The sequence below is a fragment of the Lontra canadensis genome, unplaced genomic scaffold (genome assembly GCF_010015895.1).
Source record: "Lontra canadensis isolate GAN:19392208 unplaced genomic scaffold, GSC_riverotter_1.0 scaffold10, whole genome shotgun sequence".
Lineage (NCBI taxonomy): Eukaryota > Metazoa > Chordata > Mammalia > Carnivora > Mustelidae > Lontra > Lontra canadensis.
Window position 1 is genome coordinate 14,956,518 of NW_022631004.1, and position 23,938 is coordinate 14,980,455.

At 47.5% G+C, this 23,938-nt stretch overlaps 1 protein-coding gene across 3 annotated transcripts; it reads left to right on the top strand.

The window, feature by feature from the left end:
- Window positions 1–2,445: 2,445 nt before the first annotated feature.
- On the top strand, window positions 2,446–23,534 carry PNOC (prepronociceptin). Of its 3 annotated transcripts, none has more exons than XM_032855695.1 (4): window positions 2,446–2,538; window positions 12,098–12,247; window positions 20,181–20,630; window positions 23,435–23,534. In XM_032855695.1, exons 2-3 carry the CDS (start codon window positions 12,122–12,124, stop codon window positions 20,580–20,582), a joined length of 528 nt encoding a protein of 175 aa, XP_032711586.1. In that variant the 5' UTR covers window positions 2,446–2,538; window positions 12,098–12,121; the 3' UTR covers window positions 20,583–20,630; window positions 23,435–23,534. The 3 variants fall into 3 exon arrangements, with proteins under 3 accessions (XP_032711586.1, XP_032711585.1, XP_032711587.1); XM_032855694.1 differs by lacking the exon at window positions 2,446–2,538 and adding an exon at window positions 2,740–2,808; XM_032855696.1 differs by lacking the exon at window positions 2,446–2,538 and adding an exon at window positions 2,752–2,808 and having other exon boundaries at window positions 12,090–12,247.
- The last annotated feature ends 404 nt before the right edge of the window (window positions 23,535–23,938 follow it).

Sequence of the window (23,938 nt, forward strand, 5' to 3'; positions counted from 1 at the left end):
AGTCCGCTGCTCCCTCTCCCTCTGCCCCTCCCCCCAGCTCGTACCCGCTCTCTCCCACTCTCTCTCTCAAATAAAAAAAATCTTGAAAACAATAGGAAAGTTATCAATGGCTCCAGCAAACAGCCCCTGTGTAGCCACCCCCTCGGTTCTATAACTCTGTAGTCTCCACCCAGTTTGGGTCTAGACTGTCCTTGGGACCACTTTGAGCCAGTAAATGCAGCAAAAGCAATGGGGCACCAGCTCTGAGCTTGGGTCTTAAGGGACACTACCTTGTCTCCTTGCTTGATTGTGCTTGCTTGGGTTTGCACCTCGGCCTGGCTATGAGACCATGCCAGACCAGCCTGTTGAAGGGATACGAGAGACACGTGAAGGTGAAGGATAAGACACATGGAGAACCAAAGTGCCCCCAGCTGACTGCAGATTCACGGGGAAGCCAAACGGAGCCAAAAGAATCAGCCTGCTGACCCCGGCCTAAATTGCCAATTTGCAATGTCACAAGCCAAATAAAGGATTTGCTGTTCAAGCCCCTGGCTTTGGTGTGGCTTGTTAGGAAGCAAAAGCTAACTGAACCCTGGCTGATATTTGAAATAGATACCTGAGGTTTCTCTCTTTAAAAAAAGTTGGAGGTCAGAAATCCAGGATTGGCGTGGCACCTGCATACTTATGAGGGACCCAGAATCATCCTGTCTTTACGCTTCATCATCTTTCGTTCATGGCTTTCATCCTCAAAGTTGTCTCATGACCAAGAGAGCTACTAGAGCTCCAGCCATCACATTCTTATTCCGGCAGGCAGGTCGGAGGACAAAGAAGGGGCTCCTTCTAATGGAATTGGCCCCCTTTAGAAGAGCTTTCCTGGAAGCCCCACCCAATGACTAGCAGCTTGATTCTCACTGGCTACCTTGAGCTGGGAGGAAGGCTGAGACATGGAGCCTTTTAGCAGAACACGTTGCCCCCTAGAATAAAATTAAGGGTGCTGTTTAGTAAGGAAGGATAGAAGAATGAGTACCAGGAAGGCAACCAAGAATATCTGCCCCGGTATGTGTGAAATCAAGCTCCAAGCCTCAAATCCCCCCCGCCCATACACCAGGATGTAAAACTGACCACAAGTCATGCTAAATTCTGAGTTCATAGTGGTGGCTTTGACCTGTAATAACAAAGTGTAAGCTTCGGGCAATCAAGGTCTAAGTGGAAAATCACGGTGTGTTGGTCTCTCAGACCCTTTTGCTGTGAATCCAGATGGCAGGGAAATGTTATTCTTAGAACTTGTTGCTCTTCCCTTGAAGCAGGTGCTTTCTTACTTGCTTACTTTCTATTTTTTTTTTTTGATCCAGATGTAATTTACATAGCATAAAATTCACTATTTTAAAGGCCATAATTCAGTGGTTTTTAGTACATCCCCTACATTGTGCAACTCTCAGCACTATCTAATTCCAGAGCATTTCCATCACCTCCCCCTCCTAGAAAAACAACAACAACAACAACAAAAATCAACCCAATTTTGGGTTAGCAGTCAAGCAGTCAAAGCAGATGATTTCTTTCAACCTTCCCCACTGATCTCGGGTCCATGAAAGAGCCAGACTTGCCCCACAAGAGGGTACCTGAACTCCTTGTACAACATGGGCTCAAATCTTGGGATTCTGTAATATTTTTGCATCTTTTGGGGAGAGCCAAGGAGAAAATCATGTTGCAATTTTCCTGGGGCAAAGAGAAGCACAGCATAACCTGGGGACACTGGGGACCTAAGCACCGCCTGTGTGGGCTGACCATGAACTACTTCCCCATGGGCAAGGGAAGGAGGATCGGCCCTGAGAGGTGCAGGCATCTTCAACAGCATCTGAGACTCCAAGGGGGATGACACCCTAAGATTCAGCAGCAGCTTTGAAAGTACTCTGTTGTGACACTAGATGTTGATGGGATTTTTAGATTTGGTGGGTATTATTTAATGTGAAAAGGATGAAGGGGTGCAGGACTCATTTATTAAAGGTCTCATATGTTCCAAATACTAATAGAATCTCATTTTTCTCCCCACAATGGTCCTGGGAGGTATCACACCCATTTTACAGAAGGAGGACCCGAGGTTCCCCAAGAGAAGTAACTTGTTCTGACAGTAGAGCCAGAATTTCAGACACTTCCTTCTGAGTGTAAAGGCTCAGTGTTTTACATTGTGCCATGCTGTGGGCACCTGTGAAAGTGCCTCCTGGCGTGACCCATGGCAGGTAAGAGCCTCTCCCCTGAGTGGCCTAACTGCTGCCGTCTGTGGGGGTAGGGACAGTGGAAGGGGCTTGGCTTAGCTCAGTTCTGGGCTTCTCTGTGCCTGTGGGAGCTTGGCGTGAGATTCCCCTCCTTCTGCCCGGTCCCTCTTCTTTACTCCTCAGGCAAAAAGGTTGTTCAAGGAGACTCCAGAATTGGGGTCTGCCTCGTCACTGTCACCAGGAGCCTTTTTTTCTGATTGACTTGCCAGAGCTCCCCATCAGTCCTCACCGTGCCTCTGGAAGCAAAGGCAAAGCAGCTGGGGGATCCTGGCAGAAGAGAGTCCAGGTAAAGCAGGCTTGAGAATGGATGGGGGGGTGTCACAGGTCTGAGCACAGAGCCAGGGTGGGGGCGGGGGGAGCAGGGAGCAGCCAGGAAGGATTGTAGGTTCTGCTGCTTGCTTGATTAAGGGGGTCAGCGTGTGTATGTGTCATCGAGGTGGGCAGGGAAGGGGAGGGCTGTGCGTGGGGTTGGGGGAGGATATATATATGCTGGTGTGGCTGATCCGGCGGAACCGAGCCTCCCAGCCGAAGGAGCCAGGCTACCCACAGCTCTCAGGTAGGCAGCTGCATGCGAACCCCAGCCCCAAGACAAACAGCTGGGAGCCCCGGGAAGGAACACAGCAACCAGGGGCTCTCTCCTCACCCTCTCTCCTTTGTCCAGGGTGGATGCTGCTGGCCTCCTGGAAAATTATTTCTCCATTCCTCTTACTTTCAGTGCTCAGACAAGGGGTGGGAGGGGACGGCTGAGGTTTTTATCCTGAAGAGAGAGATGCAGAAGAAGGAGCTGAACTTGGAGATAAGAAAAAGTTTTGATTACCCGGTTGTGGTCCGACTATGTCGTTGTTATCTGCTGGGAAAAGGTGGATGCAGGAGTGAGATGAGGGGAGGGGCAGGCACTGGGGCAGGGGGCTTGTGCGTGATTCCTCTCTGTGGCTGACTTCCTTTCTTCCCTTGCCTCGGAGTGCGGAGTGCATTCAGGCTGGTTTTCAGCATACCCCTGGACTTGATTTGGAGTGGGATTTTTCCGTCCTACGGGAAACCTTCTACCTTACGCACTGAATAGAAATTGCTGGTAATGATGTGGGAGAAGCGGGACCTGGGGCGTCACGCTCGACCTGTATAGCGCGGAACGCGGCCACTGTGTGTGAGACCCACGTAGATTTCCGCAGGGATGACCTTGGACATCCAGACCCTGAATTATGTGGTGGTTTCTTCTTTTTCTTTGCATGTTTCTACTCCTGCCCATCTCTCCCACTTAAAGATCTCTGCTGAGTCCTGCTGAATATGATGTTCAGAAGTCATCCAAACTCTCGCTCTTTCTCAGCCTCCTTTTCTGTCTCCTTTGTGCGTCTCTCACCCTCTCTCTTTCTCTCTCTCTCTCTCTCACACACACACACACAAATACTCCCTTACTCTCTCTCTCTCTATCTCTCTGCATATCTCACTTCCCCTCCCTTCATTACCCATGCTTTCCTCCCCACATTTCACTCTGAACACGGGTAAGTTCTGGGGGAATTTCAAGTAAAGCAGGATGATTCGGGAGATGGACTATTTAAAGCAAGCTGCTTTGGACTTGAATACCCTGATCCTGGGCTTAAACATCTGTGTTTCGCTTCCTCGAGCAGCCCATAATTGCCCCAATTATAACCAATAACATTGTTCAGCAGACTAACAAAAGATGAGCTTTGCATGGCATTTGCCAGCAAGCCTAAACCAGAGTTTTCAACATAGATGGGGGAAATTAACTGCCTGGCTTCTTATCAAAACCTCCCAAAGAAATTGCTGCTCTTTCTCACTGCCGGTGGGTAGCTGCCGCACGCACACTCCTTTTTCCCATTTATAAAGTGAGGCAGGGAAATAGTCAATACACTTCCACTGATGCTGTGATACCTTGAACAGAAAGGATCAGTGTTCCTCTGGGCTTGCTGAGTCCTCTGCAGGCGAGGGTGCCTGGAGAGACCGTCCTCGACCACCATCTCAGTAAAAGGAGCAGCTTCCACCAGCCCATGTGTGCTGCCCCGTCGAGGGTCCTATGCTGCACTCTGGGGTCTAGGGGTGCAGTTCTGTTCTCCGCGAGGGTGACAGCCCCTGCTTCAGCAGATGAAGGCTGAAGGTACTCAGGGATTCAGAGAATGCGGGAGATTTTCCATTGTCAATGAAGGGAGTCATTGCAGGATTAGGCTCAAACCCGTGCTCTCTGGAGCCAATGACAGGAGCTGTCACAAAGCCATTCTGCATTCAATCAATCCGTTATTTATCATCCACACTCTACCAGGCAGGAGAGGCGGAGTGGGGGTGGGGGGGTGTTCTGGTGGATTCAACAGAGGTGATGATAACAGCCCTTTACGCTCATGCAACGATTTACATCTTCGCGCTTTTGCACCCATTATCCCCAGCAAACAGCCCGGTGAGCTGGTGTCATTGTCTCCGCGTTGCAGGTGGTAAAACTGAAGGTGAGAGCTCAGCTCCGCACCGTGTCTGGGAGTCTGAGCCCTGGGAGGACTGAGTCCAGCCTTCCTGGCTTCTGCACACCACCCCCTCTGGGCCAAGGGTGCTCACCAGTTAATGGGGGCAAGGGTCGGACAACACAAACACAGTGAAACAATTAGAGGACAACGCAAGGTTGGGTGTAATTAAGTCCTAAATTGCATGGTCCAGACAGCGAGTGCTGGAGGAATTTGGAAGAAGGGGCACGTGCTCCCAGATTCCAGAGATTCGAACTGGGCAGGTCAGGAGGCAGAATTTGGATGGGTTGAGGGCTTCGGGGAGGGAGGTGGCAGCCAGGACAAAGCCACAAAAAGAGGGCAAGGGAATCAGCCTTGATTGAAACCTACTATGTGCCAGGAAGTGAACTAAACTTGTCCCCATGTTTATTTTATGCTAACACCCCCTCCCCAACACACACACATCCAGGCGTGGTAGGGGTGTGAAGGTTAGGGTGAGTGTTCTATGCTTTTATCAACAGGGTTCAATGAGCTCCACTCCATAGCCCCACAGCTCCTGAAGCCCAGGACAGAAATTTTGCAACTGCGTCTGGGGGGAGCTACTCATCAGACATTATAGGAAGGGAATGGGCCCTTCTCAGGAAACAGGAGTCCTTCCGACAGCATCTTGGAGCAGTTTCAACGGCTGAGAATTCATTAAGCAAATTGGATTTTCTTGACGCTTTTATTTCAATGCCTATAGGTGCTCCCACTCTCTATCCTGAGGGTTTCTTACTAACCACAGACCTTGAGATCTGGGGCACACCAGTTTTGGGGTCGAGCCGATTTTCTGGGCATCTCCCTAGATAGGCTCCAATCGCGTTGGGTCTTGACATTCTGTGATCTTGTGGGTTTTCAACTGTTAGCTGCTCCCTCAGCATTGCAGACACGAGGCCTGCCCAGCTCTGAAGGGCCTGGCTTGGCAGATGAAGTGAAAGGTTTGCTCCCAAAGAGTCTAAGTCTGGGTGAAAATGTCAGTGAATCATCATACAGCCAAGGCTCAGAGCCAAGCTCCCCTCTTCCCACACTCGTCCTGAGCTTCCTCCTCACCCCCCATTCCCATTCATCATTTCATTCGTTCAGCCAAGAAGCGCATGTGACATTCATGATAGGAGGCTTGTAGTGCTAAGTGTCAGAATGTCCTCAGCTTCGTAGGAACTCGCATCCCTGCAGCTGAACGCTAACGAGTTTAGGCCAGCGGTCTCCCAAACGGGTGTGGATGCCCCCGTGATCCACTGGGCTTTGGGAAACTGAAGCCTTGTTTTTTGTTATCTTTCTTAATTGGCACGTTAGTGGGTTTTAGAAAGTATATAACTTACGAGTCAGTTGGGAATGTGTGCTCACAACTGTTTGATTGCTGGGGGCAGAAGGCTAAAGAAGTCTGGAGAGTGCTGGTCTGGATTCATGGCTCTTTGGCTTATGCGTATTTTCTAATCTTTATGAAAGAATATTCAGTGATTTTAATATAAAAGTAAATGAAAGCTTTTAAACATCCATTTAAATTATTTTGACCGCCTATGTAGAACCATGGGCCAGAATCAGGAAGATCAAAGTTCAGAGGGATCCCTTTTTCCAGCTTTGAGGCAGCCCTGACAGGAAATGTGTCTGTTGCGCCTCTCCAGGTCCTCTCCTGAGCCTGGGCTGCTGCCCTGAGGCCACTTCCTCAGGAAACCCTTATCTTCCCTTCCTCTTCCCTCCTCCCGTCTTGCTTCCCCTTCCCAGGACAGCACAAATATCTGGCCACTTAACAAATGAAAAAGGGGAAACTGAGGCCCGGAGAAAGAAAGGGCCTCACTCCAGATCCCACAGGGAAACAGAGCAGAAGCTGGAGCCCAGGACTCTCTCGTTTCTAAGCACAGGGCTCTGGCTCATTCGTTGCTCACCAGCACCAACCCTATTTGGTCTGTTGTAGGGGGTGCGGGACACGCTGTGCCCTCCACCTCCTCTATGCTCGCTCCCTCTTTGCAGGTGGAAATTCAGAGCAGAAGGAGGACCTTTATGAATGTAAGTGAAAGGAGGAAAGGCCACTAAAGAGGCCTCCCTCAGTAATAGCTGGTGAACTAGCAAAATCCCATGTAGGACTCCTGTCTAAGATGGGTCAAAGAAATGAGGTGTGTGGAAGACAAACCCTGTGCCTATGGGCAATAAGAAATTCCTTTGGGAAGGACAGGCAACAATAAGGACGTTGCAATAGATGAGAGGGAGCCCAGAGCTCAGCATAGAAGGGGATGGTTAGGATGAACTCACCTACCCAGAGACAGACAGCATCAGAGATCCCTGAGTGGCCTAGTGAGAGCAGGAGCTCGGGAATCAGATGGGCTTGTGGCTCCCCTCTGCCACTCTGAGTCATTACTCCTCTGTCTTCTCAACTGTAAAATGGGGATAATAGCACTTACCCCACAGGATGGAGCTTACAAAACAATTAGCTCAGCGCCTGGCATGTGGTATTCTAAATATGAGAGTAAGGTGATGACGGTTGAAGACAGAGACTGGACCAGGGAGATCCCTCCAGAACTGGCCAACCGTTCCGAAGCAGAAGCAGTACGTAGAGTTTATGGTTTTCCAGAACACGCCGTTTGACGTCAGCACATCAGAGTTTGAGTTCTGGCTCTGCTATTTATAAGCTAGATGGTCTTAGCCCAGTTGCTTAACCCCTATGAACTTACGTTCCTCTCAAAAAGAAGTATGTTCTTAACCCTTGGTTCGAGGGTTGTAGAAGAATATAAAAATCTTTTGTGACTTTTAAAGAATAATATCTACATACATGGTTGCTGAAAAGAACAGAGACATACACGTACATGCCTCTAGCAGGAAGGCTGTCTCTCCCCCCTTCTCCACTAAAAGCACCAAACTTAAACAGTCTTTCTCAGAGGCCATAAGATGAAACTCAATTAACTTCCAGCTTCATACGTAATCCTCCAAACAGATAAGCAACTAATTATATTGCCCTGGGAAGAAAGATTACATGCAAATAGATTAAGGCTAAAACACAGTGGTATTTTATCTCCATAAGCAACAAGGCACAATTAAATTTATGAGATGTCATTACCGAAATAAGAGGTAATTAAACATTTCTTTATTCAATAAGAGATGTCCAGATTATAGCAGCACCACATGGAAGTGTTAGCTGAGTGTATTTTGCTTGGTTCACCAAGCGAAATACAAGCCAGGTGAAATTCAAACGTATTCTGGGCAGTTCTATTTACTGATGGTTGTTTTCTTGCAATAAACTACCTCCACCGCCTGTCCTGATTCCCATTTTGCAGTTAAGAAGACAAACACTTGCAGGTTAAATAACTCGCCCAGAATCACGCAGAGGGTAAAGATTAAATGTATATTTATTTATATTTATGACTATATTAATATTAATATATTAATAATCATGAATCAATTAGCTACCCACCCTTCACATTACTTGGTATTAACTGATACACAGAGCTACAAGAAAAAGCACATCGATGTCGTGGAGATTTCTTAAAAATGAAAAACTTCTACTGAGCTTCCAGAACAGTTCACCATCTAATTCAACCTAGAACACAATGGTACTAGGTGTTGTGAGGAGTACCAAAAAAACAAGATACAGTCTTCTCTGTGAGGATAATTAGATTTATTTTGAGCTTTCACTTATATTGACCTCACCAAAATATGACAGCCTTGGAGATAGACCTTGGAGATAGTCCCATTTTAAGGATTCTTGGAATTGCTGAGAATAAAGAGCTTTGTGTATGGATGGGTTTTAAACAATAGATGGAGTCACTTGTTCAGAGTGAGGGGTGGGGGAACAGAGAGGGTAGGGAGGTTGGAGCCTGAGAGAGAGGTGTCCCGTGGACCCGCCGGGAAGGCCAAGCTAATGCCAAGTAGATTCGAGAAGGTTTGCCCAATGCCAAACCAAGGACAGCTCACATTTTATATGCGGGAAAGCTACCAGACGCATTTTACATGCTAAATGTCCCAGGAGCTCATCTTCTTTCTTCACCTCACCCTAAAAACCCATTTACCCAGAATTTGAGATAACAAACATCAGTCAGTCCACCGGGCATTTCCTGAATGTGCAAGTAGCCGTGGTTAATGAGGTTCATGAAAAACCTCAGCCGGAGAGCATTTCATTAACAGCTGTCACAACTTATCAGCTCAGCCTATGCAAACATTATGTATTGCAATTGTGTATGAGGAAGGAAGCCGTCCCTCTTCTCCTAGCCTTCCCTTTCCTCTGCGACATGCAGACACTGCCACCATGTGCCCAGAGAGGGCACAGCCATGCCATTCTGGACAAATGCTACAAACATGTCTCCCAAAGAGAGGGACTGAAATTTAGTAGAATAAGAAATGGAAAGGCAAGTCTCAAATTAAACAAAAGACATGGGCAGTCCTCAGTTTAAAACACGTGTTTATATGGCGGCTGTTCGGAATTCAAGACGCATTTTCTCTTCAAAAGAACCTGCGCGATGAGCTTCTATAGCTTGTGTACCGACACCTATTTGACCTGCAAACTTAACATAGGACACTACTCCAACCACGCCTCACAGCCCTTTGTAACCAGGCTTCTGCCGGAGCATGCGTGGGGCTCGGGATGAGAATGGCATCTTGCCTCACTCTGGAAGACACTGTTCCCACCCCAACCCCCTTGAACTCAACACTCACCTAAGAGACATGCTGTCAGTCCCACAGATCCTGAAGCGGTTCCTGTGCCATTAGATTCCTGGGCCCGGTGAGGCCGAGGCTCCTGGACACTCCTCAACTCTCCGTGAGCTAGGGAGAAGAATGCTCCTGAGATACTTAGCAAACATTCTGAGCACATCTTCAGTGCCAGAAATACAGGGAACTATAGAACATGGTCTCTGCCCTTCAGAAGTCACCATCCAGTGGGACAAACACAGAAGTCCAAGCTTACAGTACGGTGTCACAAGTGCCATGAAAGGGACGATGACGATATCATACAGTGAAGGCTATGCTTTGAGCTCTTCCTTTTATAACCTTTTATTCAGGACTGGTTATGTGCCAGGGGCTGTTTTAACTGCTTACAAACACCAACACATTCATCACCGTGTGAGACAAGTACTGTGATTGTCCAGGTTTTATGGATGAGAAGCTGAGGGGTTGAGTTATGATATGGGATCTGGACCCAGTCGGTCTGTAGTGTGGAGCAGATGAGAAAACGCGAATCACAGCTCAGGGATACAGGTCTGTTGTGCCTGGTTGACAGGTCCCTGAGGCTCTCTTCCTTCCCACTGTGATGTGCTGCTTCCCCATGCCTTGAAGCAGAGGAAATTCATCCAACTCCATCCAGGGGTCGGAGCTGGCTTCCCAGAGGGGATAATTCTTGAGGTGTGTACCAGTATGAGTGGGAGACAGGTATTCTGGGCAAAGGAAGAACGTGTGCCAAGGTTCAAAGGCATTAAAGACAGGATAGAAATGGGAACTCTCCATGATTCACTAGGACCAGAGGGGATGCCAGTATGAACAAGAGGAGACAAAGTTAGAAAACTCGGGCCGGGGCAGTACGCAGTCCCAGTGGGGTTTAAGTATGAAGTGACGTCATCAGATCTGGAGATGTCTTGGTGGGAGGCCAGATCATTAGCTGGACTAATTAGAAGGTCATCACAATAACCAAGATAGGAAGTCTCAACTAAGGCACTGGCCCTTAGGATAGAGAAGAAAATGCCTATGAGAGGTTTCTTTGTATCGGGTTTGTCTTCATTGTTCATTAGCCCTGGAACCCCCATCATCTGGAGGGTAGAGCCCAAATCCTTTGGATGGCAAACAAGGGCCAGTTCCATCTGAGCGAAACTTCTCTTTCCACAGGGAACTTCCCTTAGGCCGTGAAGGCAGGTGGCCCTGGGACACCAGCCTGCTCACCACCCTCTCACAGGCTGTGGTCCTAACACCTCTAAGCCTTTCAAAAGGCTGTTTCCTGGGCCTCTCACATGGCCTTTTCTTTCTCCTCTTGGCAAACTGTTACTCATTCAAAACCCATCTCAAATGTCCCCTCATGGACTTAACAAACACGATTGAGTATCTTTTCGTGGACATCCTCTTGTTATGATCTACTTGGATGACACAGAACAAGGCCAGTGGTGAATTCAACTACAGGACCCCCTTCCTTCTCTTGTTGACTTGCTCCATTCCACGCCCATCTTCCACCAGGGATTCTCAGACTTTAGCATGTATCTGGATGCCCTGAGGATCCTGCTAAAAAAGCAGCTCCAACTTTTCAGGAGTTAGGTTCAGGGTTAGGACCCTACATTCTGGTCTCTTGTGATGCTGAAGCCGGTCTGTAGGCTGCATTTGACAAACAAGGCTTATTTCTCAGTAGAGTCTGATGAAAAAGCAATAAGACAATAATTTTTATTTTTCTAGGCCGGGCTCTTTGTTGAGGTAAAATTACGCATAGTGAAATGCACAGGATTTAAAATGTACAATTCCATGGGATTCAGCAAATATACATACCCCTGTGACCCATACCTCAGTACTATTCGCAACGTTCCCAGAAAGTTCCCTTGCTCCCCTTTCCACTTAATCCTCCAAGTAAAGCTGTTATACAGGGACACAAACTGATGCAGTCCAAGGAAATAGCTTTCTGATTCAGGAGGCTTGATCACAGAGTAAATTTAAAGAGAAGCAGGAAAAACTGTATATCTCTCAGGCAATCCCACATAAAGAATGTCAATGACTGATCTAACTAATGATGGTTGGAGCTATTTCTTCATGTCTTGGTTCATTTTTCAATAAAGAACCAATTATACCCGGACCTGTGTTTTGCATGGACTAGCGTGGTGAGCACAGAGTCCCTGGGATCAGGAAGCTAGCTCACACCTTGCCCAGAAAACAAAGGGCCCAGAGCGGGGAGGCTTCTGGGAAGAGCAAATTCTGGCACGCCGGTCATCCTTGGCTGAGACAGAAGGCTGGCGGGGGAAGAGACTAAGTACACGGGTCATTCATAAATCTCACTCTCGCACGGCACTTTGCAAACCTTCCCTTACGGATCTCATGTCTTTGCAACCGCCCTGTGCCAAGACAGGTACCGCCATTCCCCTTTCATAGCTATGAAAACTGAAGCTTGGAGAGACCATCTTAGGTCCCACATTGGTAAGTGGCAAAGTGAGGCCTTTAGCTCCCTGGAAACGCTTATGCAGGCTGAAGCCAGCTATGTGGCAAGGATCACAAGGGTGCTCTCCCTAGGAGCCCAGACACTAGCCCCTGCCCCAAGGGGCAGGCCCCCTGTATCCTTGATGACCCACGTCCTTCTGGGAGGGGAATCTTGGGCTCTGGTGCTATCTCCTCTGGTGCGTCCCCCGATGTGAGGCCCCCACAAAATGGCTCTTCTAATGGCTGCCCACCCTTCCTTGTGATTTAGCATTTTAGCCCCCGGCTTCCTGCTCCTGCACCATGAAAATCCTGCTTTGTGACCTCCTGCTGCTTAGCCTCTTCTCCAGTGTGTCCGGCAGCTGCCAGAAGGACTGTCTGACCTGCCGAGAGAAGCTCCGCCCGGCTCTCGACAGCTTCAGCCTTGAGGTAGGCCCTGGAGCATCCCCCTCTTCTCCTCCCTCCTTCCTCCAGACCCAGAATGAGAAGTTCCGGCCTTGCCCAGAGGTCACGTGACTCATCTGGTGTCATGTGGTCAGCAGGCCCCAGAAGCCGACCCTCCGCATCTCCTAAGTGCACACCCTGACATCTTACCACTTTTCCACATTCAAATAAAGGCCTGCGTGTGCTGCTATTTTGTTCCCATTATTAAAATAATGCACACTCATTTTGGAGACTTTGGCAAATTCAGAGAAGCCTATAAGAAAGAAAATTATCTTGAATCCCACCTGTCAGAGAAAGAACCCTAGTTTTTTCACTTGTTATATTATACCAGCATAATTTCCCCCATGTTATTTTACTTTAACTTCTTTCTTTCTATGAATACAGCTTAGTTTGTTTAACTCTTCCCCTCCTGTTGAACATGCACTTTGCCCTCCAATGCCCTCCAATTCATTCTACAATGAATCCCTAAATGTTTCCTCATACTTTAAGGTTTGAATTTGAGGTGCAAATCTGGCATTAGATGTCTTTTCACTAAATAAATTGCTTTCTCAATGCTTTCATGTCAGTCTAAATAGTTATTCCGATATGACATAAAGTATAACTCAATTATTTTTTCTTGGTAGTCAGACTTCTTTCAAAAGATGTTGTATTTGGGGGCGCCTGGGTGGCTCAGTCTTTAAGCATCTTCCTTTGGCTCAGGTCATGATCCCAAGGTCCTGAGATCGAGCCCCGCATCAGGGTCCCTGCCAAGCGGGGTAGCCTGCTTCTCCCTCTCCCCTGCTTGTGTTCCCTCTCTTACTGTTTCTCTCTGTCAAATAAATAAATAAAATCTTAAAAAAAAAAAGATGCCATATTTCAAACACTTCAATATTTTTTAAGATTTATTTTTTTAAAGATGTTTTTATTTATTCATTTGAGAGGGAGAGCATGAGCGCAAGCAGGTAGAAGGTCAGAGAGAGAAGCAGAAGCAGACCCCCAGCTGAGCTGGGAGCTCCAATGCACAGTTCAATCCCAGGACCCTGGGATCATCACCTGAGCCCAAGGCAGCCACTTAACTGAATGAGCCACCCAGGCATCCCTCAAACTCCTCAGCCTTTAAAAACAACCAAAAGTAACAATAGTCCCTTAAGGCAAGTGTGCAAACATAGTCCATACCTTCACGTGGGCTAGCTCACCAACAATGAGCAGATGCAGCCCCTACAGACCCAAACCCCAAGCTCTTCCCACACCTGCTCTGTGGTTTTTTAGCCTATTTTCTGAACAATAATAACTACCACGTCATGAAGAGCATCCCCAGATAACCCATCCAAAGTTTATACTTCCTTCTCATTCATCCACTGTGGTTTTTCTGAGCATTTACTGTATGCCGAGACCAGAGCCAGGCCAAGGGATCCAAAGGTAAGCAGATGGACGGAGTTTGCAAGCGGTGGGAAAGAAGATCCCACAATCCCTCCAAGACAAATTAATTATTGGGTGCTGGGGAAGCACAGAGCAGTAGCCCGCATCCTAGACTTTTGGGGCTTTTAGAGGAACAGACATGTCTAAGGAGACCTAAGGAGTGGGAGCGAAGAGGCAGGGAGAGTGCTGCAGGGGGTGGAGGGAGGCAGGGAGCACCCAAGCGAATGCATGACCGGGAAGCAAGTGGCATATAAGGAACTGAGAAAACAGTTTGGGGGAACACAGAAGACCCACAGGCCTTTGCTGTGCAGCTCAGAGAGGTTTAAAAGTGCATCTACAAACCACTTTTCCCTGGTCTTAGTAAACAGAGCAGACAACTTACTTTACGTGTAAACCAGTGACCAGTTGATAATCTGATAATCACCACTCTGCTCAATTCTCAATTTGCCATCTAGACGAGATGGGAAGTTATGCACAATTCTGCCTCCTCTTTTTCTACTTCCTTTTGGCCTCCTGTTCCTCTCCCCACTCCATAAACACAAGTGACGCCCAAGATTCTCTCCATCCTCCTTCATCCAATACTCCTACTTCAAAACTCAGATTAAACTTCACCTGTGAGAACACTGTGCTGATTCTCCACCTGCCCCCAATACTGCCAGCCCCTTGCTCCTTTGTATCCTTACAGATACCTGTGTCTGCTAGTCTCTCACCATAAGGTATGAGCGTCCTTTTCTGATTGTGCTGGCGATCCACAGTGCGCAGCACAGAGCCTGACACAGAGCCGTGGAAATTGTAAGACTACAAGACCCTTGGTCTCCTAATGGGTCCATACTTGCAGACGCAGGAGAATCTGGAGTGTGTTTCCATCCCTCCCTACCATCTTAAATCTCTGAGGTCCAGACAACACTGATAGATACTTCTTTGAAACAGGCCAGAAAATGGCCAGTTAGAGCCTCCCAGTGAGGGATAAATCCTTCAAAGTGCCTGCTGACCCTCAGAGGACCTGACTGCCTGATTGTTTTGTTTCTAGTTTGTATTCACTTTTAACCTACTTTTAAAAGTTTGGTGAAATGCTTAGAATGTTCACAACCGCATCTCATTTCCAAATCTTGCAAGCCTTTTCCAACTCTGTGAATTATGGGGGCTGGGGGATCTTAGATGTTTCAGCAAGGATCACCTTCCCAATCCCTCCACTAAATTATGTAATACTGAGCGATTCCCAGGACCCCTGACATCCTTAGCTTTATCAAGAAGTTCCATGATGGCTGGCTTTTTGTTAGACTATCATTCTGGTCGGTAAATGACTCAGACACCCAAACCCGTTGCGATGTCTTGGGCATCCTTCCTCCTCATTATGAATGGTGCTTACGCCATCAGCTTATGTTGAAACAACTAGACTCACCGAGTTGTTTTAGAGACAAATGAGAAGGTAACCCTCAAGGTCTGGGAAATTAATTTACAACTTCCTGAAACTTGATTAATAGCAAAAGAAACTAACTTCTAGTGCTTTCTACCCTTCAATACATGAAAACTCTTACTAGTTGATTTTCAGTGGGAGTTCATAATATGTTTTTCTCTTGCACCATTCATCTACTTGCCTGCTAGTGTTAGCCCTCAGACATTCTAACAGAACCTCCTACAACAAGCGGCTCGCAAATATCTCTTGGTCAGAAGTGATTTGATTCTTTAGGGGCAGAAACTTGGCAATCTCGATGAGCCTCTTCTTTTCCTTCCAATGGGCTCACGTGCCTCTGTTTCCCTAATTTTCGATCCCAGACATCCAATGGCCCTTTGCTCAGTTTCCTCACAATTGTACCCAGCTTTACAGATCAATTTGGCACCAGTCTGAGACTTTCCAGATGCTCATCCACGCTCTGGCTTAATATAGCAATGTCATCCGTGTGGGCTGGGAAATGTGTCCAGCTCACTTACTAGGCCATTAACCAATCTTTGGAAAGAGGCCGGTGGGTCCCTTAGACCGGAGGGTTAGGCATTAAGCTCATTTGTCCATCTGCTGCTACAAATGCTGTTGTGAATTTGGCTTCCTCGCATTTGCCCAAAACCTTCTCCTAAATCAAGAGTTGAGATGATTTTGTTCGCATCTAATTCCTCTAACAGTATGTTGAGTCTCTGTATAGCCCATGCATCTGGTTTGATCATAGATTTGCATTTTCTCTGATTGACACCTAATCTAATTACCATCTGGGCTTAGAAACCCAGGGGCTCACAGAAGATCTAATAGCCTCCAGGCTTAACAATCTCCACCTGTTCTTGTAAATGGAAGGAGCAGAATCGTTCCACAAGCATTTGGGGCTCCTATTCTGAGGGCAGCGGACCAAGTCTGCTCCAAGTCCGTGTGAGCTCCAAACTTTTACCCTTCTGCCGGCTTTCCCAGTGCTCCCCGTGCCTCCCTGCTCTCCCCTTGACCCTGTAGAGTAGGACTCCTCCCACTCACCACTGCAGACACTTTGGGCTGGGTAATTACAGGGGGCTGACCCGCACAGTGTAGACTGTTTGCCAGCATCCCTGGCCTCTGCTTGTTGGCTAGCAGTAGCATATCCCTTCCCCCACCCACCGTATAACAACCATAAATGTCTCCAGACATTGCCAAATGTCCCCTGGGGACAAAATTGCCCCCACTAGACACCCAGGGCTTAAGAGTAATCAGCCAGTAGGACGATGATCTGAAAGCGTACAAGTTGGTTCTACCTGCTTTTCTTCAAAGTATTTCAGGAACAAGCTAAATATAGACCCAAGCAACCCTCCCTCTGAAGAAGACTCCAACCGCTGTATTGCGGGATGACCCCTTCCTCCTCAGGGCATGTTCCAAAGTAGGATTTCTCAAAGTACAGTCCAGCCTCAGACTCACCTGGGTGTTTGCTAAAAATGCCCATTCCTGGGCCCCACCCTGGACTTACTAGATGAGCATCTCCAGGAGTATAGGTTAAGGATCTGTGTTCTAACAAACCAGCAGCAAGTCTTGAAGAACCCCCAGGTTTGTAGCTACCTTTGTGTTCAGGTCTGCCCTCCCCACCTACAGAAGCTGCTTCCCATTCATTCTTTTGTACCCAGTGACACTGTGGGTGTGAAAAAGGGATTTCTCTACATAACTCTGCTGAGTTGGCACTGATACTAGTTCTGTCAGCATCTCTGAGGAAAGTCGAAATGGAAAAGACATGCTCACAACTTGTGTCTCAGCAGGGACCACCGTCACTACCTCTGGCTAGCCAGGGTGGGGCGGCGGGGGGGGTAGGGGGACTCCACAAGGGCTGCACCTTAGAAAACTTATCGGAGAAGAAGAACGGCACTCCCACTGGCTTCTTTCTCTTTCTCCTCTCTGGTCCGGCAGAAAACAAGCACTTTTCCCATCAGAGCTTTATGTTTTAGTCTCGCAAAACCCTTACTCTTGTACTCATGTGCACTGATTTGCCTTGCAAGGGCACAGAGCTCATGGAATAGGAGATGTCCTGGGTTGGAACTCAAGACATTTGGGTTCTTGTTCAGGTAATATCTTGTCTAACGGTGTAGTTTGGGACACATTACTGAACCTCATCATAACATGGGAACATGGACTATGTCAGTGGTTTCCAAACCTACAAAGATAGCCCAGAATTACCTGAGCTTTGTAAAAATAAGTTTTAAACCCTTGTTCTAATTCCTCAGGAATTTAACTGGATCTTGAATTCTGTCTTTTTTTTTTTTTAAATTAACACATAATGCATTATTTGCTTCAGGGATACAGGTCTTTGAATCATCAGTCTTACACAATTCTCAACACTCTCCCTAGCACATACTCTCCCCAACGTCCAAAACTCTGAGGGGCACCCTGGTGGCTCAGCATCTGACTCTTGATTGCAGCTCAGGTCATGATCTCAGGGTCATGGGATCAAGCCCCACCTGGCATCAGGCTCCACGCTCAGCAGGGAGTCTGCTAGACTCCCTCTCCTTCTGCCCGCCGCCACCCCCATTCTCTCACTCTCATTCTCAAATAAATAAGTTCTGAGAGGATTTGAATTCACACCCAGACCAAGCAGAAGAGCAGACTTAAGGCAGAGACTGTATATCACATAATTAAAATCACCTGCTAGTAAGAAAGACCTAAAGTGACAGTGGCTTAAATAAGATGGAGATTTGGTTCCTTGTGAGGAAGTTGGGAGGTAGACAATTCAGGGCCAGAATGACAGCTCTGCCACAACGTCCAGGCTCCTTCTCTTTCTACTTTACCTTTATACGGGTGCCCCTGTCACAGGGCTTCCGTCCCCTGAGTCAGTTCATGACATCAAAATAGCCAATTGAGCACCAGCCAAAATGCCCACATTCTAAGCAGGAGCCTGGAGGAAGGGAAGAAAGAAGGAGAAAAGGATGCTCTCCCCAGGTAAGTCAGCCTTCTGCTTTCCCGGAAGCCACGCCTGGTCACTTCCAGGTATATGTCAGCAGCCGCCTCTGGCTACAAAGGTGTTTGAGAAACTTATGTGTGGTCTTCAGGAAGAAAGCAAGTATTCTGTTAAGAAGGAAGAGGGGAGATGGGTATGGAACGGACAACTGGCAGTCTCTGCCCCAGAGGGAATTTTTTAAAATTTTTTATTTATTTATTTGACAGACAGAGATCACAAGTAGGCAGATAGGCAAACAGAGAGAATAGGAAGCAGGCTCCCCGCTGAGCAGAGAGCCCGATGCGGGGCTCGATCCCAGGACCCTGCGATCATGACCTGAGCCGAAGACAGAGGCTTAACCCACTGAGCCACTCAGGTGCCCCCAGAAGGGAATTCTTAACAAATTGCATTTAAAGTGCTAATCAGACACTTTGGTGGATGTACCAGACAGGGATCAGGGAAGTGTCGGGAATTCAATAGATGTCAGGTCCTGGACGTACAAACCTGGGATCCCCTGAAAGAAATGACCAAAATCACAGCAATGAACAGTTACCAAGGGGCAGATTATAAAGAGAGATGAAAAGGATCTTAAAGATAGAATCTTAGGAATACAGGAAGAAAGAGCACAAACAGTCTGAGAGGTGAGCGCAGTGTCAGAGAAATTTCAGTCGGGTGTGGTCTGCATTGCCAAAGGCAGCACAGTCTGAGAATGAGGGCTAATTGTATCTGGTGACTGAATTCACTGGTGGTCTTTGAGAAGGCAGTTAGTGGAAGATGAGGGCGGGAAGCAGATTACAAGGAGATGAGGCAAAAATGGAAGATGCTGAGACGGAGGCGTGAGTGCAGACCACGTCTTGGAGTAGCTTGGCGGGGACAAAAGAGGGTCAGGGTCAGGGGTGGTAAAGAGTTGCAGGAGAAGTAGGACTGGAGGAGCCATTTTGAGGGGTATGGTGAGACAGCTGTGAGGCGTATGATTTTGCTGCAGGCACATCGCACTCCTTGGTTAGGGATCAGGTTGGAAACTTTGCCCATATGGGGCATCTATGCCACTCTGAACACCAGGGTTAGGGTTTTGCTCCCCAGATAGGGGGTACCAGCCACACACACCAGTCTCCTGATGTCCCACAGCTATCCAGACAGAGCAGTAACTCTTGATGCCCTGTAAGCCAGGTAAGAGCTCCAAGGTTTGATGAAGAGCTCCATGGCTGTCCATGACAGCAAGGTCAAGTTGAAGTGGGATTTTTCATCTGGCTGAGGACAGAAACACAGAGAAGCATTTGGGGTGAAGCCAAAACAGCAATATTAAAAGAAGTTGGAGGTTAGAGGCTTCCAAAAGACCTAATCAGAGATAGGAATACGGGAGGCAAGGCCAAGGTCAAGACCATTCAGGAGGGGTATGGAAACATCATGGTCAGCCTCTTGGTCTAGACTAGAAGTGGGAGACACTTGCAGAGACAGAGCAGCACTAGAAGTTGCCAGGGGCCTGGAAGGTCCACTGAACAGCATCTGTCGGCCCCTCTTCCCCAGCTAAACCTTAATGCCAACCTGCCTACCTTCCAAAGGGTCTTGAGCCTCGTTTTCCATAACTGAAGCCCAGGTAATGATAACTAGTATATGTGGGCTGAAAAATGAACAACACAGGGTTCATCTTAACATGGTGATCCTAAAATAGCCAGGCAGATTTAAGTACATGCTTTGACATCCACACCTTCTTAAATCAACTGGCCTCTCTCAAGCCTGATAAGAGAACAAAATAAAATTCTTCTTTATGCGTGACCCACAAGTGAGTTGTGCTTGGCTCCGAAAACTCAGCTAGGGCTCTAACTGGGTGAAGCTTGGGGCACTCATTCTGCATTAACTTTCTGTGTCACCTGGGTAAATTAATCTCACCTGAGCCCTGAGTTTCTTCATTTGTGAAATGACAGAGCTGAGGCAGATAGTTTTCTGTATCTCTGCAACTCTGAAATTCTATGAACCTAAGTAATGCCATGTGAAAGTGCTACACGGTCCTTAATAAAGAGATGCTTCAGAATCACTTGCATTGGTACTGATGCGGATTTTGTATCCAGTGGAAGGACTTTATCTCATTGCCTTGGACTAAGAGACATTCCCAATCCTTCTCCTTTCTCCCACCTCTGTCTTTGCAGGTGTGCATCCTTGAGTGTGAAGGGAAGGTCTTCAGCAGCCCTCTCTGGACTCCATGCACCAAGGTCATGGCCAGGGGCTCCTGGCAGCTCAGCCCTGCTGACCCAGAGCACGTGGCAGCTGCCCTTTACCAGCCAAGCGCCTCCGAGATGGAGCTGAAGCGTATGCCTCGCATCAGGAGCCTCATCCCAGCCCAGAAAGAGACAGAGCCCGGCATGGATCCAGCTGGAGACATGGAGCGGAAGCAGCTGCAGAAGAGGTTTGGGGGTTTCACCGGGGCCCGGAAGTCGGCCCGGAAGTTGGCCAACCAGAAGCGGTTCAGTGAGTTTATGAGGCAGTACCTGGTCCTGAGCATGCAGTCCAGCCAGCGCCGGCGCACCCTGAATCAGAATGGTCATGTGTAGCCGGAAGGGGAGCCCCTCCCAGCTGCACCGCATCCCCTTCAACCATGAGTGAGTTGGGTGTGAATGAGCTGGGGGTAAAAAGAAACCTTATATACCCAACTGTCTTAGCCTTCCTCCCATGCCTGGAAGCACATTAGCCCCCAAATACATACACACACTGCACCCCGCCTCAAGGTGTTCGGCTCCTGGGAGGCGGAGGAGGTTTCTATTCACCTCCCTCCCCACCCTCCCACCCGCCTCCTACCCACCCCTTCTCTAGGGAGCAAAGATTTCCCTAGCATTGTTCCTTAAGGCTGACCACTGCCATTTAGAGATTGGTTACCATGGGGATAATAGTAGCATGTTAAGATAACTAATTCCTCTATAGCTCTCCAGGAGCTCAGTTACTATGGGGACAGTTAAGTGGACTAATCTGCCTATCCAGTTGCCATAGCAACTGTTCAGTTCACCTTTCTTCAGAGACCATCTCTAAGAACCTAGAGCTGGACCTACCCCTAGCCATTTGCGGTCTGATTTCTGTGGCCGTGATGTTGCTATTTCACCTTTGAAGACAGATTAGCTCTCCTCTCCCCTACCCCCTGTATCTCAAGGGGGCTGGATTCCACAGAAACCACTGCCCTTTCCCACTTTCCACCTGTCAAGGAGTTCTCGTTAGGACCAGGAGTTACACTTTCAGCTTTTCTCTCTTCCACTCCTCATTTGTCCATCCTGCCACCTTTTCAGTGTCCCTGAGGTCAGTGGCAACATTACTGAGCAAGGTGTGGAGAATGTGGCCCATCCGACCATGTAGTTTTAGAACAGAGACTAAGAGATCGTCATCTTTCTTCACTTCAGTTCTTACCCAGGGGCCATTTGTGTTTTATTTTTGTTTACTTCCTTGCTTGCTTTCACTCCTCTCTCCCTCCTGTCCTCCCCCCCCCCCCCCCCCCCCGCCACACCGTGGGAATGCTTATACACGCCCTGTATTACAAATCAGATAAAAAACATCAAAACTCCTCATTTATTGCCCAGTCGTTACAAACTCCACTTTTCCCAGCCCATCAACCTGTACAGAACTTCAAGTGGCGTAGGAAACTAGCTCAGTAGAATTTTCTGAAAAATCTAAGAAAATCCCACCCATCAAGCATGTGTGCCTTAATTCATATATGGGAATCTGATTATCTACAGGGCCTCATACCTCTTCTTTAACTGGCTAGAAATTACCCTAATGGAAAAAACTAATCAGTTGGTCAAAAACATTCCCCAAACATTACCCAAGAGGGACTTCTCCCTGACTCGGGGCATTAAAAAAAAGAAAAAAGTCTATATATGCTGTTTTATTGTGCTTCCCATATGTCAAAGGTAGCAAGATCATTAATACTCTTCAAAGCATATTAATAAAAATGTTAATCTTTGGCACCCACAATTCAGCATAGGGACAGCCCACATAGCTCTTTGCAGGTAAGTTGGTTTGCAGAAGGCCCATTGCCAAATACAGACATCAGTATTAAGTTGTGAGGAGTAGGCAGCCATGTGTATTTTAGCAGAATGACTAATCTCCAAAGGCCCTGAATTAATCCGCATTGTTTTTGAAGTCATACTCTTGGATCCTTAACAAGCATCCTATTTCTTCCTAAGCCATATTTGCACAGTACCTAACACAGTATATCCTTCAGAAGGGGCATGGATTGAATTCTTTCAAATCTAAGACATTCTTTCTTCTTAAAGTGGCTTTTAAGGAACACTGGGGCTCTTGTCTAATTCCGAACCATAATTATTTTCTTTACCTAAAGACAGTTTGAAACCAGTCACTTTAACAGGAATCAATTAAAAAAGGAGAGAGAGAGAGAGAGATTTCTGCTCCTATTCAATTGATTTTGCTAGTTTTCTATTAAACTTCCAGCTGAGAGGCAGTGAAACATAACGTAACTAGCTTTTGTCTGCTGCTTTGCTAAAGATATAAAGTTCTTGACGGAACCATTGGAAACGTTAACCAGCTCATCTGGGTCTATCATTGATTGCTCTCCTTCCTCTTTCTGCAACCGTCTCTCTGTTTCCTTTTTTTGCACACATTCATGGTGGCTGAGTTCCAATAGGAATATGTACTTACAAATCCACACCAGGAAGCTTAAACCCTGTTTTCATTCACCTACACGCACACCCCAACCAGCCCTACACATGCCCGAGATGTCTCCATCGTGGGGGATCCTGATGCCGGGCTGTTCTGGACTTCTGAGATACCCAACACCAACCTATACTTGGAAGGCTTTAGGAAGTGGGGCCTCCTAACACCAAAATGGGATAAAGAACCCTACTCAGAAGGTGTAATGATGTGTTAGGAAGGAGGGACATTGACATGCAGGTCCAGTCCTAGACAGAACTGTGCAAGGGGGTGTCTAGTTCCTGTCCCTTTCCCTGTCCCTTTTCTACTCTATCCTCTGCCCCACACCTTGGCCCTTCCTGACAGTGGAAAGTGAGCAAATTCATTCACAGTGAGGAACTGGTGAAATCCAGTTTACAGAGACAGGTAAGAGCTATAAATGAGGACACTATTTAGCCTCAAGAAATGAAATTACTGCACATGAATTCCAAAAACCAGGGATCAGAGAGCTGTTTCTGGACATGGGGTCTCTGCTATGCCTTTCAAATCCCAGCTCACAGAGCTTCTCTTTATTTTGTGAGTCCTGCCAGCAGACTTGAGGCCAGAAAAATCAGGTATATAGAGGAAGTTAGGGAACCCTACTTGCTGCTTTAAAAGCTCTTTATTTGGCTGATAAGCTTTTCATTGCCTCCCTGCTATTGCTCAGGCAAATAGGATTGAAAGGTCAGAGAAACTATTGGGTTTGTCATTTTAATCATTTCTGTCTCCCCAGGTGTCCAAGTGATCCCCAAAACAGCATGTCTCCAGCCCCAGACCTGCCAGTTGGGAATCGGGACTCCTTTCCCAAGGCACTGAGGCAGGCTTTGCCTCCCAGTCCCGGCTCCTGTCCCCAGGGCAGAGAACCTTCCCGTCCAACCCCTACTCCCCCGCCCCCCCCCCCATGGCATGTTTCATGACAACCTTGTTGCTACATCAGAGTGTATTTTTGTAATTCCTCCAGCTAACACATAAACGACCCCATCCTTCCTTCTCACTCCCCTTTCTTCTTCCAGGGGTGGGTCAAAGGAATAGGAAATCAAGCCTGGGGTTTTGACTTGTCACTGCCATAACTTGTTTGTAAAAGAGTTGTTCTTTTGGACGGATTGTTTTAAACAGATATTTCTCCATTAAACTTCTACTGAGCAAATGGTTAATAAACTGGCTGGCTGTTTTTAAGTGAGGTAACTGAGAAGCCCAGACTCGACACGCCATCAGAGCTGCCTCTCTTGGGAAGGAG

Excerpts from the sequence above, each read along its gene's own strand:
- PNOC (XM_032855695.1), top strand. The coding sequence starts at position 12,122 with ATGAAAATCCTGCTTTGTGACCTCCTGCTGCTTAGCCTCTTCTCCAGT. Across the intron at positions 12,248-20,180 it reads TCGACAGCTTCAGCCTTGAG|GTGTGCATCCTTGAGTGTGA; the intron begins GTAGGCCCTGGA and ends CTGTCTTTGCAG.